This window comes from Rattus norvegicus, chromosome 9, assembly GCF_036323735.1.
Source record: "Rattus norvegicus strain BN/NHsdMcwi chromosome 9, GRCr8, whole genome shotgun sequence".
NCBI lineage: Eukaryota > Metazoa > Chordata > Mammalia > Rodentia > Muridae > Rattus > Rattus norvegicus.
In genome coordinates this window covers 43,986,512-44,004,519 of record NC_086027.1, presented here as the reverse complement: position 1 = coordinate 44,004,519, position 18,008 = coordinate 43,986,512, and the positions used below count along the sequence as shown (strand labels likewise).

At 45.5% G+C, this 18,008-nt stretch overlaps 1 protein-coding gene across 33 annotated transcripts in view; it reads right to left on the bottom strand.

Moving 5' to 3' along the window:
* Dst (dystonin) overlaps nt 1–18,008 on the bottom strand; it is a 393,820-nt gene that overhangs the window by 21,016 nt on the left and 354,796 nt on the right. For all 33 annotated transcript variants that reach the window (XM_017596770.3, XM_017596775.3, XM_017596773.3 and 30 more), the window contains 9 exons: nt 17,650–17,805; nt 15,458–15,655; nt 15,001–15,129; nt 12,077–12,247; nt 11,201–11,356; nt 10,756–10,962; nt 8,179–8,298; nt 4,436–4,605; nt 3,028–3,187 (listed from right to left, as the gene is read on the bottom strand). In XM_017596770.3, coding sequence (XP_017452259.1) covers nt 3,028–3,187; nt 4,436–4,605; nt 8,179–8,298; nt 10,756–10,962; nt 11,201–11,356; nt 12,077–12,247; nt 15,001–15,129; nt 15,458–15,655; nt 17,650–17,805 — 1,467 coding nt within the window. The remainder of the gene's footprint in view (nt 1–3,027; nt 3,188–4,435; nt 4,606–8,178; nt 8,299–10,755; nt 10,963–11,200; nt 11,357–12,076; nt 12,248–15,000; nt 15,130–15,457; nt 15,656–17,649; nt 17,806–18,008) is intronic.

The following is an 18,008-nucleotide window of genomic DNA, read 5'->3' as shown; positions in this document are numbered from 1 at the left end:
TGTATTGGATGGATTTTGTTTGTATCCAGTAACGTTCTCATAGGGGAAATAGAATGCTTTAAAATGAGATTATGTAAGATTTAAACAATGGTGATCAGCCTTCTCAATTTCAATTACACACACACACACACACACCCTGACAGACAGATACACACACACACACACCCTGACAGACAGACAGATACACACACACACACCCTGACAGACAGACAGATACACACACACACACACGCACACACACACACACACCCTGACAGACAGACAGATACACACACACACACACACACACACACACACACACACACACCCTGCATCAAATTCCCCTTTTTTTCCGAGTCATGCAGCAGAGAGTACCAAGACTTCTCAGTTTCAGTGCGGCTGCCACCGCACTCACGCACACACGTGCATGCACGCACGCACACTCCCATATTGATTATCTACCATTCCAAGAGACAACTACAGAGACAGGACTGATCAATCCTGGTGCACATTAACAGGGTCCAGAAAGGCCAACAGAGTCACATGGTCCTTTCCTCTACACTAGCCATTCCCCACAGCACCTTAAGTATCTACCCAGGACTTGCCAGTTTGGAGTCATCTCGGTGAAAAGGCTTTGGGGTTTCTGACCCCACCCTCTCAGTGCAGGCAGATTTAAGAGCAACTAAGAAGAATGGCTTCCCTAGGTCACTCCCGGAAGTGGTGTTGGGCCGAGGGCTCTTCATCAGCCACCAAGTGTCTGTGTATAAAAACTAGCTATTCGACCACTAGTGCTCTATCTACACTGGGATTACTCGTTTATACCCAAGTCACCCCACAGAGGGAGCTTAGCCAGAACAGTCCAGCTTGAATGCCATCGACAGGTTTCAGTCTGTAGGGAATGGTAGATGGCTACAGACAGACATACGGACTATCAATACACACAGAAGGGAAAATATCTACATATTCACCTGTGACAGGACGGCCAACAGTTTCAGGGTGGACTTTCTTTGTATAGTTAAACTTCTGGATTCTTCCAACTACATTACTAATCCTTGGCGAGTAATTCATATTTGATGTTGTTTGGTGTGTCAGTCTGGAAAGCACTTTGGGTTGCAAACATCTCTAAAGCACACACCTATGCAGTAAACTTATTCAGACACATCTGAACTCATCACAGGAACATTTTTTGTCAATAGAAGCAAAGCATTGTGGGCCTTGTCAAGGCGATACATTATTGGACAGTAGAGAGTAGGGCGGGGAGAGAGGAGGAAGGGGGAGATCAAGGTGGAGTCTACAGGGAAGGATGGTTAAGATTTAGGTGAACTAGATCGATTTTATCTTGTCTGGGTGGACGGTTATATCTTTATCAACTGGCAGTGAATTTATTATGTGGATGAATTGTGGGTTGAGGATTTAACATGTGAATCTAATTGCTAAATTACAGGTTTCTGGAACTCTGATTTACCAGGCTGAAGAGGACAGTGTGTGAAAGAAATATCTGAGAGGCAATTGGAGCGTGCGGATCTGGTTGTTGCCTGCACCGAATGAGAACAGGGCCTGCAGAACTAGGAGGGTGTGTGTATGTGTGTGTGTGTGCACGTGTGCCTGTGTGTGCGCTTGGGTTGTGGTAATTACCACCTAGGGGACCGACCGCTCAGAGAGGGCGGCTAAAAGGGAGACAACCAGGAGAGGGCGGCTTGTGGACCAGCTAGAGCGAGGGGATCCAGCTTGTAGGAACTAATAGAAAATGGTCATTTTAAATTTTTTTACCGCAACAGGGCCTAACCAATGTTCTTTAATTTCTTTATTTGGGACAGGATCTCATGGCTCACAGATAACCTTGAACTGCAGCTCCTCCTTGCCCCACCTCTCCGGTGCCTGAAATAAAGGGGTGAGCTACCACTGGGTACCGGCAGTGCTGGGGAGCAAAGCCAGGACTTTGCATGAACTAAGCCAGCATTCTACCAACCGAGACACATTCCTGGCATGCTCTTCTTTTGCTCTTTAATTTTCTGTCAGTGTTAAGTATAACTCTGTTCATAGAACAGAAAGAAACAGGAAAGTAAATGGGTAGATACGTTTTAAAAGTTTCAACGACAGTTGAAAAGACCAGCATGGTCAGGATAGCAGGGGTGAAAGGGCATGCAGAGAACGTTTTAGAATAAAACACATTTTCTGAAGCCAGGCCAAAACTATGGTAAGGAAGTACAGGGGGAAGTCGGGAAAAGTAACACAAGCTGTTGGCAGATAAGTCAGCTCTGGATCCATGCTCTTCCGAAGGCCGGCCAAGTGTATTCCATCGCTGGGTCATAAATTAAAATCTTGGGGTAGGAGAGATGGCTCGGCACTGAAGAAAGCTTTCTTCTCTCCCTCACAGACCCTGAGTTTAGTTCCCAGCACCCACGGTGGATGACTTACACATCCATCTGTAACTCCAGTTTTACACATTTTCCTCTGGCCTCTGAGGGCACCTTCCCCCCACATACACATAAATAAAAATAATTAAGACCTCATACTTACTACCAGCTGGAAACCTCAAATGCACTCTGAATTTACAAGACCATTTAACATGTATGCGTTAGGAAGTCACAAGGAAACCAACATTCTTAGAATAAATAATTCTCTCAGTGTATGCTGTTAACTAACGCATCACTCTAGATCAAGAGGAGGATCTACTTGTGACCTCCTGCGGGATCTGTATACCTATATGACGACCTCCTTCCAAGTCGCTAAATGAGCGGTTTTAAATTTTATCACATAAGTGTTTGAAAGACGAGCCCCAAAGGACAAAATTAAATTACATTTCAAGTCTAAAATAGACGTAGACCAGGTAACTAAAAGGAAAACATTCTGCTACTTGAGTGATTTCCCCTGCACTGCCTTAAAAGACGGCTTCTGGAATCCGCCCAATCACCTATCGGCAGGAAGACGGTGATGCGGCAGGACCTGCCCTTGCAGGTTTCGAAGGCTGCCGTGACTGCTTGCTGCCTTCTCAGTACTCAGAATACACAACCAAACAGAATAGAAGGCCGTTCCGGAGTACAATACCTTGTGATTATCGATCAGGTTCATCACCAAGTCAATGTCTCCGTGAACAGGTTGGTCTTCTGCCAGCTGGGGCTCAACCCGATACAGCCAATCAATGAGGGCCTGCAGGGCATCTGTGAACTGCCCGGAAAACAACAGGGCTTCCTCCAGTTTGTTTTGTCTGGGGAGGAAAAGGAGATGAATTAGCCTTCTGGCGTTCCTCAGGCGGAGTGAAGAGGAATCAGAATCGTGAGCGGCCTTCACAGTCCCCTCCTTTCCTTAGAAAATACTTTTCTCTTTTATGCCTTTAGGTACACACCTGGCATCGGTCACAGCAAAATCCCCTTAACCCCTTGTTTGAAAACCACTGATCCTTCAAGAGTCTAAATAAGTATTTGCTAGTTTTATCTAAGAAGATTTATTTATTTATTTACTTGGATGTTTGAAGCTGCCTGGAGATGACTTCCAGTGCATCTTGTTACAGGTTGAAGATCTGAAATACAGACTCCCTGAATATGACAGCTTCCATCACCGACAAGATGTCACGGGATCCCATGCTATAAAACGGTATACCACACATGCTCTTATTTAAAAGAAAAAGAAATTGGATTTCTAGTTTTAGCCCTGCAGCCATGGGATCCTGTGGCGGAGAGATGGTGGAAGGTTTAGCCTTGGAGATTGTGACGGGCATGACAGAGCCTGTGGTGTGAGTCACAACTGGGGCTGACACCTCTCAAGACAAACTATCAAGAGAAAGTCACCAGGGGGTTATCACATAATGCCATAAATGATGGCCAGCCCAACATTTTGGATACGGGTACCAACTGTTTCTGACAAGAGTAGAGCTAAGGATCGAGGATCCTGAAGTTCAGGATGTTTGAACCTTTACGCTACTATTGTGCTTTATGAAATACTTGATAGTTTTGACGTGAACTCTTGGGGCCTCACAAAAATCCGGTGGAGAGGAGGGAGATTGGAGTTTGAAGGAGTGCCGGCCTGGGTCAGAGCAGTGCTGCCTTGCATGCCGCATTACAGAGCCCATTTTATTTCATACCCAATACTAGGTTCCTAATGTGGGTGTGAGACAGCAGCAGTAAGGCTCTCACTGATGCCTTCATATGACAGTTCTACTAGTAATATGTAAATTAAAGGAGCAGAGCTGGAAGCTGGGTGGGCATGGTGGCACTGCCCGTGATCCTGGCCACTCAAGACTCTGAGCGAGGAGGATCAGGGCTAGCCCTGTATACACAGTGAGCTAACAGGACATTAAACTACAGTATGAGACCATCCAGGAGCAAGCAAGTAGGCCTAGTGAATACAGGTATTCCGTGCCCAAACAAGTCTCTGAGGTCCACAGCTACGCCTGCAGACCCCGCCCTACTGCAAATCTGCCGCGGTCTATGGAGACACCAGTGCCTGAACAGCCTACCTTTCCACGGACTTTCCACAGATGGTGTCCCATTTGTCCCTGAGTTCGCTCAGCATGTTCTCCAGCTTCAGGGTGTCGTCGGCCAGGGAAGTTTTCTCCTTCAGAGAACGTCCAGTCCGATTGGTGGTGTCGTACACAGAATGTTTGCCTCCGAGTGATTTCTGAAACTCCTACGTATTTGACAAGGAGAGGGTTACATTTCTGCTTGGGACTGTTCGTTTGATAACTGGTGAAAAGCGTTGGAAGCGGGATCTTGTCTAAGGGGTTGTCAGTCATTTGTCCTCAGGACCAGCTGTGATTAACTGTCATTCATAGCAAACAGAAGCTTCATTGCCCAAGGGTACCACCAGCCTTTAGGTGTAGACTAAATATTAAGGAGGCACTTGGATATGCCCCTTTAATGAAAGGAAAGTGGTGTGTTCATCTTTTTGTGTCTATGACCCCCCGACCACCACCCCAGCCATGGTTTTTGCCCGGATCCCTAGTAGCAGACCTCAGATCAAATCTCAACTCCTGGCTACTCCTGTTATGGACCTGCTGCACCCGTGGGCACACGTTGCTTGGCAGATTGGTACCGTAGCATGCACGCTGCCTGTGACCCTCTCCAAGTCCCCAAACATTGTGAAAGAGAGGGCTGAAAGAATCTAAGAGCTGGACAACGGGAGGAGGGACATTAAACATTGTCTTACAGGTGTGAAAAGCCATGGCGTGTGTAAGCTCACAGCAGCTGTAGTTGCTTATATGGGATCTGCACAAGGCTAAACACAAAAAGGTAAAATGGTCACTCATAGGTGTGTGTGTGTGTATGTGTGTGTGTGTGTGTGTGTGTGTGTGTAGGCATGAAGCCTAGCCCAACCTAGGGGAATTATTGGCAGGAAAGGGATACACTACTGGGGGTGAGGGAGTCGTTCGTTGTCTTTAGTAATGTAGCAACTGGTCTGTTAGTCATGATTCGCTGGCTACATGCGTACTTGTGTCCTAATGGGTAGCCTGCGCTAAACCCAGTGGGTCAGAAAGCAAAATCCCAAAAGACAGCAAGTGTGAAGGAGACTCAGCGGCAGGAGGATAAGGGAAAGTGAGGATGTGATCGGAATGTGTCGTGTAAATGTGTGAGACCACCAAAGAAAACAGACGGAGACCTGGCAATGGAAGACATCAGCAGGCACCCAAGCTGGATGTACAGTACTGCTCTACACAGGGATGCCCTAGAGCAGAACACAAGCTTAGAACTCGAGGGTTTGCTCTTTCTTGTAGAAGCTCAAATCTGTCATGACCTAGAAAAAGAAATCTTGAATTTTCTTTCTGTTTGTGTGTAGAGAGCTTGTGTACCTGGGCCTTGTGCACGGTAGGTGAGTGGTTGACCATGAACTACCTCCCTGGCCTCACTACTTTTGGAGACATAAACCACACAAAGCGTCATGGATTGCATATGCGTGGCCTAGGGAGTGGCACTATTAGAAGGTGTGGCCTTGCTGGAGGGGGCATGGCTTTGTTAGAATGGGTGTAGCCTTCTCTGGAGTAGGCTTGTCACTGTGGGCGTGGCCTTTAAGACCCTCATCCTAGCTGCTTGGAAGTCAGTCTTCCACTAGCAGCCTTCAGATGAAGATGTAGAACTCTCAGCTCCTCCTGCACCATGCCTGCCTGGATGCTGTCATGTTCCTGCCTTGATGATAATGGACTGAATCTCTGAACCTTAAGCCAGCCCCAGTTAAATGGTATCCTTTATAAGAGTTGCCTTGGTCATGGTGTCTGTTCACAGCAGTAAAATCCTAACTAAGACACACAGTAAGGAAACAGCTAATTGGTCTGTGAGCCAAGATGTCAGAACTGCCATTTTAGGGTCTGAGGGTTGTTAGACTGTTGGGAAAGCCTATATCCATTCGTTCTTCCCAGCTGTACAGAGTCTTATCTCAGAAGAGGTTAGAATGCTTTTTCAGGATCAAATAGCTACGGTGCTAATGAAACATCTGTATGGTACCATCCATTCCTCCGTGTGTGTGTGTGTGTGTGTGTGTGTGTACTTATAGAGCCGGAATTGTGTGTCCTTGCTAGGCAGGTACTTCTAAGTCTTTACAAAGAGAGCACAAAAACGAGAGAACCAGCGCTGAAGATACAGTCTCAGGAGTAGAAAGAAAGAAAGGTCAGCTCAGCGACTGACCTTGGGACCGGTGATGCCAGCGCGATGCTGCTCAATGCTGGCAGCACCCTGGAGTCATACCAGACTGAGAAGTGCTGCGTGGCAGAGGTAATGCCAGCCTCTGAGGCAACCGCAGGGCCACAACTACCCAATTCTTTGTTGCTGCATTTTAAAAGCTACACTTTGCACACTTTATGACGACCAAATTATTTATTTTGTCTGATAACAGGAGGTAACCACATCAGGAAAAATTTACATAAAGTATTCCATCATTTCTATACCTTGCTACTACTGAGGACTGCCTTTTCGTGTTATTCTGAATGGAATGCCTGTATCTGGAGTCAAGTGGTCACAAAATTTTCTCCATGTATCAGATACAAACTAAATCTGAGTACAGACAGACTGGAGCTTCCTAAAGACAGAAGACCTCAAACGTTGACCAGGAGAGTTTCCTTTTAAGATTGCTCTTACGGGCTGCCTTAAGACGTGTCTTAGAGAAACGGGAGACGCTGATGATAAACACTGTTGGGTAAAACAGAGACTCTAATATTCCCTGCATGTTCTTTTTTCCGGGTTTCTCTAGCTCAGAATGCAATGTTACTTTTCTTAAGATCATGTAACATTTGTGTAAAAACTCAAAGCATTTTATTTTGAGCAAGGGACTAGTTTTTCCACCAAAGGAATATGGATGATGTTGGCCACCATGGCAGCTCATAGGAAGAAGCCATCAGCTAAAACAAGGCAATTTTAAAGCCCCTTCTGTCCCAAGGGCACATATGTTCCCTCCCATCATCCTCTGGCCACCACCCTCTGGTGAGTCCACTGAACACATGCAAAGATGGTGTCTAGATTTTCTGAGGAAGATAAAACTTAAATTATCCCACGATTTCCTAGCCTTTTAAAAGTACCATGTTCTAAGCAGTCATTTATGTAAACGTAGGGGTCTGAGGTTGTGGAAGTGTTCATAATAATCACGACGGGCTGCTCACACCGCACCTTTATCTGTACGACCAAGACCAATGACCACTTTCTAACAGGTACAAAGGGGCTGACGAAAGGACGTGAATGTGGAAGGACTACTAAAAAAGGGAAATATTTTGAAACCTTGTATCTACATTTTTCTAGTTTCACAGAAAAGCTTGTAGCTGATTATCTAAGAGAAGGGATGGAATTTTATACAGGTATGCACACAGGTGAGTACACACACACACACACACACACACACACACACACACACCCATTGCTGCAATTACCAGTTCTTTGCTAGCATCAGTCAGCTTTCCCTATGTCTCCGTTTACTTATGGGGCAAGGTTTTGCTATGTCCCCCAGGCTGGCTCCTCATTCCTCAGTTTCCCAAGCAACTGTGATCTGTGCACCCTATACTCTAGATTTATCCATTAAAAAAAATGGCAAGTTAAGAGAGTTGTCATGGAAAGCTGAAAACTCAGTGTATTCTAGACTACAGAAGAGACATCCGGTCTTAATTTCATGCTTTCTTTTAGCAACTTGCAGGTCCCCCTTACTGTGATGAATGCACACATGCAGACAAGAAAGAACCGGCGCTTGAAATGCACACGGAGCGTGCTCCGCCAACGAGAAGCTCACCTTGTGCTGAACCAGCTGTGCTTTGATTTTGTCTGGATCGTTGGCGATTTCCAGTTCAGAATCCAGGGATTTTTCTGAGTCTTCCAGCCATTCCATCAGCTTACTCCAAGCTTCGTGGAACTGTTAAAGAGACCCGTATTTATGCAGCGCGCAGTGTTTGCGACTTAGTCTATTATAAAACAGGAACAACCACCAACGCCATATGCGAAACAAACACACAAAAATCGGGGCTGGGGACTTAGCTCAGTGGTAGAGCGCTTGCCCGGGAAGCGCAAGGCCCTGGGTTCGGTCCCCAGCTCCGGAAAAAAGAACCAAAAAAAAAATCATCATTTCGAAGGGACCACTGACAAATGGCAAAGCAACCCCGGACACGTGCAACTGTAGCTCAGTCGGCCGGCAGCTTGCTAAGTACAGGAAGGCGCCAGACAATGCTAGGGACGGCTAGGGACGGCTAGGGACGGCTAGGGACGGCTAGGGAGCCCCTCAGCCCAGCCCACGTGGTCTCCCTTTGCTCAATAGTTAACATACATTCTCAGGAAATGTCTGTTTTGTTTCGTTTATCTGTCTCTTCTTACCCTGACATTTTTCTGTGCTCAACTCCTATGTTAGGAAAAAGGAATGACAGGAAAACGCATGCTTGTGAATTATCTTTAAACGTGACAGGGAGAAGAAAAGGCCATCTCTGTCTCAATACAGGAGGATACCTCTGCGCTCGGAGCCCCGCTCAGGGCGGTTCCACCCACCGGGGTTTGAGATGCACAAGTCCTGCCTTGCTAGTGTTCTAGCCATGTTTAGTTCTGTTTGCCAACCAGGAACCTGACATTATTCGGAGTCAATGCATGTTTATTTCTACTTGCAGGGTTTTTTCTTCTTTCTGCTTACCTTACAGAAGAACACTTTGATAAGAATTCTGGGTACCGATTAGGAAACTGGTTACACATTATTTTCTTATAATAAACTTAAACAAAGAGCTGCATAACAGAGGCTAAAGAAGTTAAGATTCCTGTACGCCCAAACACCCTGATAATGAAGTAACAGAAACTGTGTGACCATAGCAGCGTACTGTGGGCACCGGGTCACCAGCTGCGGGCGTGTACGAGAGAGCAGCTCACTGAGATTTTGGCCTCCCTGCCCAGCGCATGCCTCTCATAGAGCTACCTAACTTAGATGGGAAGGAAAAATAGCTGAGGCTAAGACAAACTCATGACAGACAGAGTCACAGAACTACAATCAGTACACAGTCCAGACTCAGAAGAGGAACGGAGCGGAAGGAACAGTCGGTGGGGTCCTAGGTGGCTTGGCTCGGGAACGGGTGTGGCAACAGCTGGGCTGCTGAGTGCTGCAAACACGCAGGCTCTGGAGCTCATCCTGCTTCCAAACCTAACCTTAAGCAGCGGAAACAGGGCACGCGCTATCCACTTGTATTGGAAGCAGGAGAATAGAAAGTTGGTTAACTAAATGAGACAGTAACGCTGGTTAAACGGAGAGAGGAGAAAAAGGCAAGCCAATATTCGGTAAACCTCTGTGAATTAGCTCTTCGAAACCTGGGAGGTACTTGTGCAGAGGAGTGTGTCAGGTTTGGAATTAGTGTCATCCAACAGAATCCCTGGGGACTGATTCTGATTCAGAGACGGACAGCGAGGTTGCCATGCTTCTCACTCAGAAAGGACTGTAACACCTTTAAATTCACGCACTTCAAACATAGAAACGCCAGACTCCTGTAAACATCCTTCAGCATCGACCAATGAGCCTAGCTCTCCAAACACCAGACTCCAACACTGTCAGTACTGGCAGTAGGAGCGGAATGGGGTGGAAGTAAAGAAAAAAAAAAGACAACAAAAACCCCCCACAATTTCTGGCCTCAATATTTCACCAAGTTTTTAGTAAAAAAAAAACCAAACCAACAACAACAAACAAAACCAAACCATTTCTGCCAAGTAAGGTGGATTTATCCTCACAGGGTAGGGAGAGGAGTGATTTCCCTCTTCTCCGTGGTTAGTCTGGATGAACGTTAGTCAATAGCACGTTGAGAGAGAATGGAAAGTTTCATGTGAGGTTGGTGAGGTTGGCTAAGTTAAAATTAGCCCCCGACAACTAATTTCAAGTGAGACGGAAGGGAGCAGAATCTTGGGGAAGAAATGAAGGCTCTGAACAAGCAACACGGGACGAGAGGGACATGGATGAGGAGTTAGGTCCCTCAGGTAGCACTCGGGAGGATGTAGTCCTGGTCTTCAGCTCTGGCGTGAAGGAAGTCTGGCTTCCAGAGTTAGCAATATAACTCAGACAGGTGGGCCCATCTGAGTAGGAGAAGAGGGGTTAAAAGGGGAAAAATAAACATACGGCAAAAGGAAACTTTGTAAGTTCTCAATGGGCCTTGATGGTAAGCTATGAAGTAGGGTTATCTATGGCTTTTCAAGATGGGTCCCGGAAGCCAAATTTGGCTGCCAATGCAAAGGCTGGCCACGGGCCTTTCAGGAAATGAACACCTTGGCTCCTTATTGCTATGGGATATGATAATAAAAACCCTGTGATCACACAGTTCTCCCAAGGTCATAGAACGTCAGCCAAGTTTATTACCTGCTTGGCCCTCTTCCTCGCTTCGTCCAAGGATCTTCCTCTCTCTACTAAGCGCTGAACCACCTTTTCCCACCGACTCTGCACGCTGATCAGCAGGTTCTTAATGAGCACGACGTCTTGTTTCTGACTGAAATACTTCAGGTGGGTTCCAGTTTTGTCTAGCTCTATTATCTGCTCACGGTGTGAATTCACTTCGTTGGCAAAGACCTTTCTCCACAGAAGAGAACATAATTAGAAACCAGGGGAGATGAAATGACTTTAAAAATGTACACACAACTGTCGGCAGCACCCATGTTAAAGGACACAGGAAAGGTCTCAGATGGGTAAGGTGAGGGGTGAATCCATAAGGAATTAAAAAAAAACATACATTGAAAAGAAAGCTTCCAAATTACTAAACTGATTCTTCTGACATGAAGGCACAAGCTTCCCAAGAGTTCCGACGTACCTTGTGTTCATCAATTTGGAACAAGATGGTGTCCAAGATAAGACTTGGCCGGGAAGCCACGTTCAAAGTTTGCTCAGCCTGGGTAAGCCAGTTGATGAAGTCCTGGAGGGAATTGTGGAATTCCATGGCCAAGTGCAGGGCCTCTTCCAATTTTGTCTGCAAAGGAAAGGGACTTAGCATTTGGCGCTCACAGTTTGCTTGCTGTGTTTCAGCCAATCAAGGACGTTCCCGCTGGGGTCGCTGCCCTGTCAGGATACCACGTATGTCCCATCAATGGCGGGCGCTGTTTGTTGCGCAGTTACTGAGAGTTCCTAGATTATTTTTCTACACTTTGAAAAGGTGATAAGATGCACACTATCTCATAAGTTACAAAGGATGCATCAGTTTTATGCGAGAGATTAGCAAACGTAAGCACAATCACAGCACTCTCTTTTGTTTAAATGTGTGATTAGAGTACAGTTATTGATAACCTAGGACTTGTGTGGTCATATAAATCTATATTTGTACGTGTATGGACGCATATGTCTCAGAGTCACTGGAGCTAGACTTACGGACAGCTTTGAGCTGCTATGCGAGTATGGGAATTGAACCCAGATCTGTTGGGAGAATAGCTGATGCTCTTAACCTCTAGCTAAGTCTCCAGCCCCCAGTGGTTCCTATTTTTAAAAAGCACCAGAGTTTCTAAAACCTGGAGCAATATGTGACCTGTGATACATCTTAATTTGCACTGTATCAATGTTCTCTTGGGTTAGACTACTGTTTTTAACTTCACAAAACAACAACATGAAAATTAGATTCCTGATAGCTAGGAATAAAACACAGCTCGAGGAGGGACACACGCAAACACTGTCCTGTCACGCCGATCAAAGCACACACCTTCTTCTCGTTGAGTTTGCTTTTCACGGATTCCCACTTCTCCTTCAAGTTGGTTATGTCTTGGTCAATGTTGGTTTCCACAGACCTGGGGCATCGTGCGAGCATCTGCTGTCCCCTCAGCATCAGGTTCTTGTATGTCTCTTCTTTGATGGCAAAGGCGGTGCAGACTTCCTACAACGAGATTGCCCTCACATTAGTACAGGACTGGCCAGAGCCCTGAGACCTTGTAATGTGTGTCAGTGCATGTATGTGCATTTATGTGCATGCCTGCTACCTGTGGAGGTCAGAAGGGGGTGAGGATGGCAGGTCTGGAGTCGCAGTCGGTTATGAGCTACTGTGCAGGTGCTTGGGATCAGACCTGGTCCTCTCTAACACCAGTGAATGCTCTTAACCACCCAGCCCTCTTCCAGCTCCCAGCTAGAGTCATATTTTTTAAAATAAGGTCCATCTCCTCCAATCCGTTCCTGACATGCCAGTTCATCATTCTATCTGACAGGACCAGCCTGACAAACAGCTGCACTCTACTCAATACTGAAGTTGTACCTGCGCTTACAGTAATGCCTCGTCTGCTGAGAAATCTACCACTGCGTGCTGCACGCTAAGGTCTACAGCAACAATGAACAATCGGTATGCTGTCAAGGCGGCTCTCACTGCACAGTGACGTGCTAGCAATTTAGCTCCTCTGAGGAGATCCCCCTCTGCAAGCTGAAACGTCTATGTCCTTTTTACCACCATAGAATAACTAAAGTAAAACAATCAGTACAGTTTAATCTTGTACATGGAAAGCATGTGGTGGACAGAAAGATACCGAAGGAGTTGAGAGTTATTAGAAAAGACTGCCGGGTTACTGGAGCGACGTTTGTGATATCATTTATAAAACTTTAAATGTTGCCAATGAGGATGCTCTGTGTGTGTGTGTGTACGTGTGTGTGTGTGTATGTGTGTGAATACAGGAAAATTCTGCTAAAATGCGAAGCACACCACCAATGAGACAATGTTTACAACTCATCAGAAACTAAGGCAGGTTTAATTGCGTTGATTGAATTATAATGTGGGCTGAATCACAGTTCTGATGGAGAGTTATATATTCTACATCTTACTGATATTTTTAACTTAATTAAAAAAATGAGATTAAGTTTTATAAAACCAGCCACATGAAACACAACATTTGGTGATGTGCGTGCAGTTATAATGTGGTCTCCCCATTCTCACTGACTACATCTTCATCAGCTAAAAACCTGATTTCTTCATCCTTAAAAAAACAGCGCATTAGAAGAGAAATGGAGCACACGCACAGATGCGTTTTATAGCTCAGTGGTAGAGCACTTGCTTAGCAAGCGCAAGGCCCTGGGTTTGGTCCCCAGCTCCAAAAAAAAAAAAAAAAAAAAAAAGAGGGTTAAGTCCTGAAGCAGCCTCAGGTAAGTGAAAACTCATGGTGTTCTTATCTTCATTTCTATCACAACCAGGTCAAAAGGAAACTGCTGTCCTGGCATTACCGTGCTTTCCAATCTGCTAGCAAAGATTTATTTAATTTTTAAGTGTATGTCTAGACATGTGGGTTCGTGTGCACCGTGTGTACGCTGGAGCCCACGTACTGAAGGAGGGGGGCCTGAAGGAGGAATGTGATGTCCTGGAACGAGGGTTACAGGTGGTTGTGAGCTGTGAGGTAGGTGCTGAGAAATGAACTCTGGTCCTCTGGAAGAACAATAAAGCCTCTGGGCCACCTCTCCAGGCCCTCTGCAGCTTTTGTTGTTGTTGCTTGGTTGTTTGTTTGTTTTTAAGCATACAATTTTTAGTCAAAGAACTCATATAGGGTCACGTGAAGTTCCTTTTGTGTGTCCTATGCAAACAAAGTATTTTATGTATAGTGGTTTTCTGAAATTTCTAAAGGTAAGTTTTCTGCTTGCAAGTTCTTGTATTCTTCTAAAAGTGTAGCTTTCTGGAGGTGGAATTCATTATTGGTTAGTTAACAGAACTACGTGAGAGCTGTTTAAGAACGTCCAGAGAAGTAAGGAACTATGGAAAGGCCACTCAGGGTTTTACAAAGATGGGCCCTCTGAGGTCACGCAAGACTACTTTGTTCTCAAGCAAATAGGTCTTACCTAGCCGTGAACAGCAAACCCAAACCACAGGATTACATGAATTACTCACACATGATTATTATATTAATTATAATTATATTAAATTACCAGATCATTTCAGATGTGTCTTTATACTTCAGGGGATAACAGTTCATAGTTAATATGATGCTGTATTACTAAAATTCTTTTTTAAAAAAAATATTTATTTATTTTTCATGTATGTGAGTACACTGTAGCTGTCTTCAGACACACCAGAAGAGGGCATCAGATCCCATTACAGATGGTTGTGAGCCACCATGTGGTTGCTGGGATTTGAACTCAGGACCTCTGGAAGAGCAGTCAGTGCTCTTCACCACTGAGCCATCTCTCCAGCCCCTATAATTCTTTTAAGACTTGTGTGTGTGTGTGTGTGTGTGTGTGTGTGTGTGTGTGTGAGAGAGAGAGAGAGAGAGAGAGAGAGAGAGAGAGAGAGAGAGAGAAAGAGAGAGCGCAAGCACAGGAGAGATATTCAGAACTGCTAGACTTCTTTAAACCTTTTTTTCCATGTGCTGACATACTAACCTCTGAGGCAGATTCTTACTTGAAAAATTTAATTGCTAAATGGTGCTGTTTCTAGCATTTACACATAGTGATTTCTGCTACAAAACTTAATTTTTTAAACTGTATCATCTTCCATTATGTATTATGTATGAATGTATGTATGTATTATGTATGAATGTATGTATGTATTATGTATGTATGCACGCATGTATGTATTATGTACGTATGTATGTATGTATGTATGTACGTGCGTACATACGTATGAATGACCAGGGTGAGGGCTGCAGGAAACACTACACGTACCATATGTGCGTTAAGCTGCTCTCTGGCTGTCTCCGGTAGACCTCCCAGAGGTTTGGATGCCAGGAGATGACGCTCTGTGTCCGTCAGCCACTGTTGCAGATCCTCAATTTCACCATGGAACCCTTTGGCCTGCAGGGACAGGTGATTTTTAAGTTTGTGTCACACACACTATCACTCTCCAGCAAGGGCAAAAACCATCCCCAGCCTGCTAAGCCATCTCTGCGTCTCATCAGAACGCCAGGGGCCAGGGGCAGTGCTCACTCCCGGGCACCCCGAGGAAGCTAGGGCATACGAGTATTAGGCAAAGAACTGGAGTTGCTTCCTTATCAGCTCTGTTCTTTATCTCAGTTATTCTTACTTCTCTCTTTAAAGCATCAACATTAAACCTGCATCTGAGGGCTACTGGGGCACACCGGTGTCACTTCAGCCGGACACCACGGGGCTCCTCTTTAGTCACCTGGCGCAAGGCGCTGTCCAGCTGCTGCTTCCTTTGATCTGTCTTTTCCAAAATATCCTGCCAGCGCTGATTCAGAATTCTGAGCTTGTACTGGAGGTTGCTTGCTTCTTCGCCCTCACTTGACTCGATGAGGTCATTTCCTGCTTTGTTGACGGCCTCCACGGTGGACTGGTGGGCTAGGACGTCATTTTGGAGCACCTGGAAATGTTAGCATGATCAGCAACAGAGAGGGGTCTCACGTATCCCAAGCAAGCCTCGAACTCAATGGGTAGCTAAAGAAGACTTCGACATTCTCATTTTTGTTTTTATTTTGTTTGTTGTTGTTTTGTTTTTCAAGACAGGGGTTTTGCTGTGTAGCCCTGGCAGTCCAGGGATTTCCTCTGTAGACTAAGCTGGCCTCAAACTCACAGAGATCAACCTGTTTTTGAGTCCCAAGTGCTAGGGTTAATGATGTGCACTTTTTCCACCTCCCAAGCGCTGGGGATGCAGGTGTGGGACGCCACATCCAGTTTTAAGTATTGCCGAGGGATTGAACCTAGGTCTTTATGCATGATGGGTCAGGAGCTAGCACCTGAACCACGCCTCTAGTGCACTATACCTGTTTCATTTTCTGGGTGTGAAACATTCTGAAGCAAAAGCCTCATAACAGAAAGTGTTAAAACAACAGACCTTCTTCCCTCCAACTTCGTAGCTTCCTAGATGGACACACTTTCAGATGACCGGCAGTCTCCAAGGGGCTGCACAAACCCTTGGCAGCTACTCCCACTAGAATGACCTTGCAATTGATACACTGCATACTTTTTTTTTTTTTTTTTGGTTCTTTTTTTTTTTTTCGGAGCTGGGACCGAACCCAGGGCCTTGCGCTTGCTAGGCAAGTGCTCTACCACTGAGCCAAATCCCCAACCCCTACACTGCATATTTTTGTAGAGATTATAATTAGATGATTAAAACATTTTCATTGATTCAAGTCCATTTTAACTCAACTTAATCGTAATGTCTTAAGGGATAATTTTACTCCTCTATACTTGTTATAACATTATCACATATCTAAGACATATGTTTTATAATGACTGCTATGAAAGTCTCTCACTGAAGGGACGCTGGAACTTCCCACTTGAAAGGACTCCTTTTGCCTAGCGTTAGTTGAGAGCTCATTATAACCCTACCCTACCACTCTCTGATGTACGCTTGGCAGCCATTGAGAAGAGAATGTCATCTCTTATCCTATGTAAGACATTGCACATCTGGAGGGGAACCCAGACCTGGGAGGCTTTCCAGATGGGACAGCCCCCTCCCAACCCCCCAGTATTGCTTCTCTGGCAATTGAATCAGTTTCTGAGGCGTCCGAGGAGTCAGAATCCCCCACAGGCACAAACTGATTGTGTAAGGAGTCAGGTTCCACCAAGCACGCTTTTTGACAAATTAACGACGGGGAACACTTCCTTAAGGTCTGAGAGTTGAATACGGTTTGTGTCTACATCTACAGGACACTTCTACAGAATTCTTTCCTCTGATGCTCAGAGGCAGGGGAGAGTACAGAGCAGAGGCTAGGAACTTTCGTTCAGCCTTGATTTTGGCAACCTCAAGTCAGTATACACCGGCCTTTCAAAAACAAAGGGTAAAAAGGGAAGAGGGCCTGTTTCTTAGTCACATGAACAGAGTTAAAAGGTTTCCCAAAGATCTCCGTTCTAAACAACCAGCTTGGGGTGTCTTACTTTCCACTCTTATTATACACAGTTCTAATCACTGGTACTGTTAAGACAATTGCCAGATTTCCTAAGACGTAAATGCTCCTAGATACTCATTCTGTGAGAACAAGCCTAGTTTGTTTTTATAAAGAGTCATTCTGGCAAGTTACTGCTGCCCAGAGGCCAAGAGACATTAAAAGCCATGGTAGGACAACAGCATTTTCACCATGCAAGTTTTTAGGCTGTTTCCTACAATCTTAAGAAGTATTCGACGTTAACTTAGCGATGGGTTCGAGGGATTAATCTTCAGGGTTTGCCCTGCAGCCCTACTGAAGCATGGCCTCGCTACGTTTGATAGCTGTTACCCCACCCTAGTGAGAAAATACTTTCATTGTGCCCTTGTAGGCAGCACACTTCAAGCAGTTTAATGCCAGACAACCTCTGTTAAGACCATAAAGCTAAGAACCTCGAACGTAAACGGTGACGGGCAGCAACGGTACGTACGTGATGCTTAGCAAGTTCGATCTCGATGGCTTTCGGGTCTCCTCCAACAGGTTTCTGTTCACTCAGCAAGCCCTTGGTGTGTGTCAGCCATGCGAGGAGCTCGTCCAGGGCGTGCTGGAACTGACCCAGCGCCAAGAGAGCACCCTCAAGTTTGTGCTGCCAAGAAGCAGAGAAGAAAATATCCGCTTAGACCCCGACATGGTGAGTGATGCTCTCTTACCAAACAAGGGCAGAGATCAACTGTTGGATGACATCCCATCTATCCTCACGGCTCACGAATCTACTCATATCTAATTTGAGATTAGTAACAAGTCTAATTTGATTGTGTGTATGTGTGTGTGAGAAAACACGGCACAAAT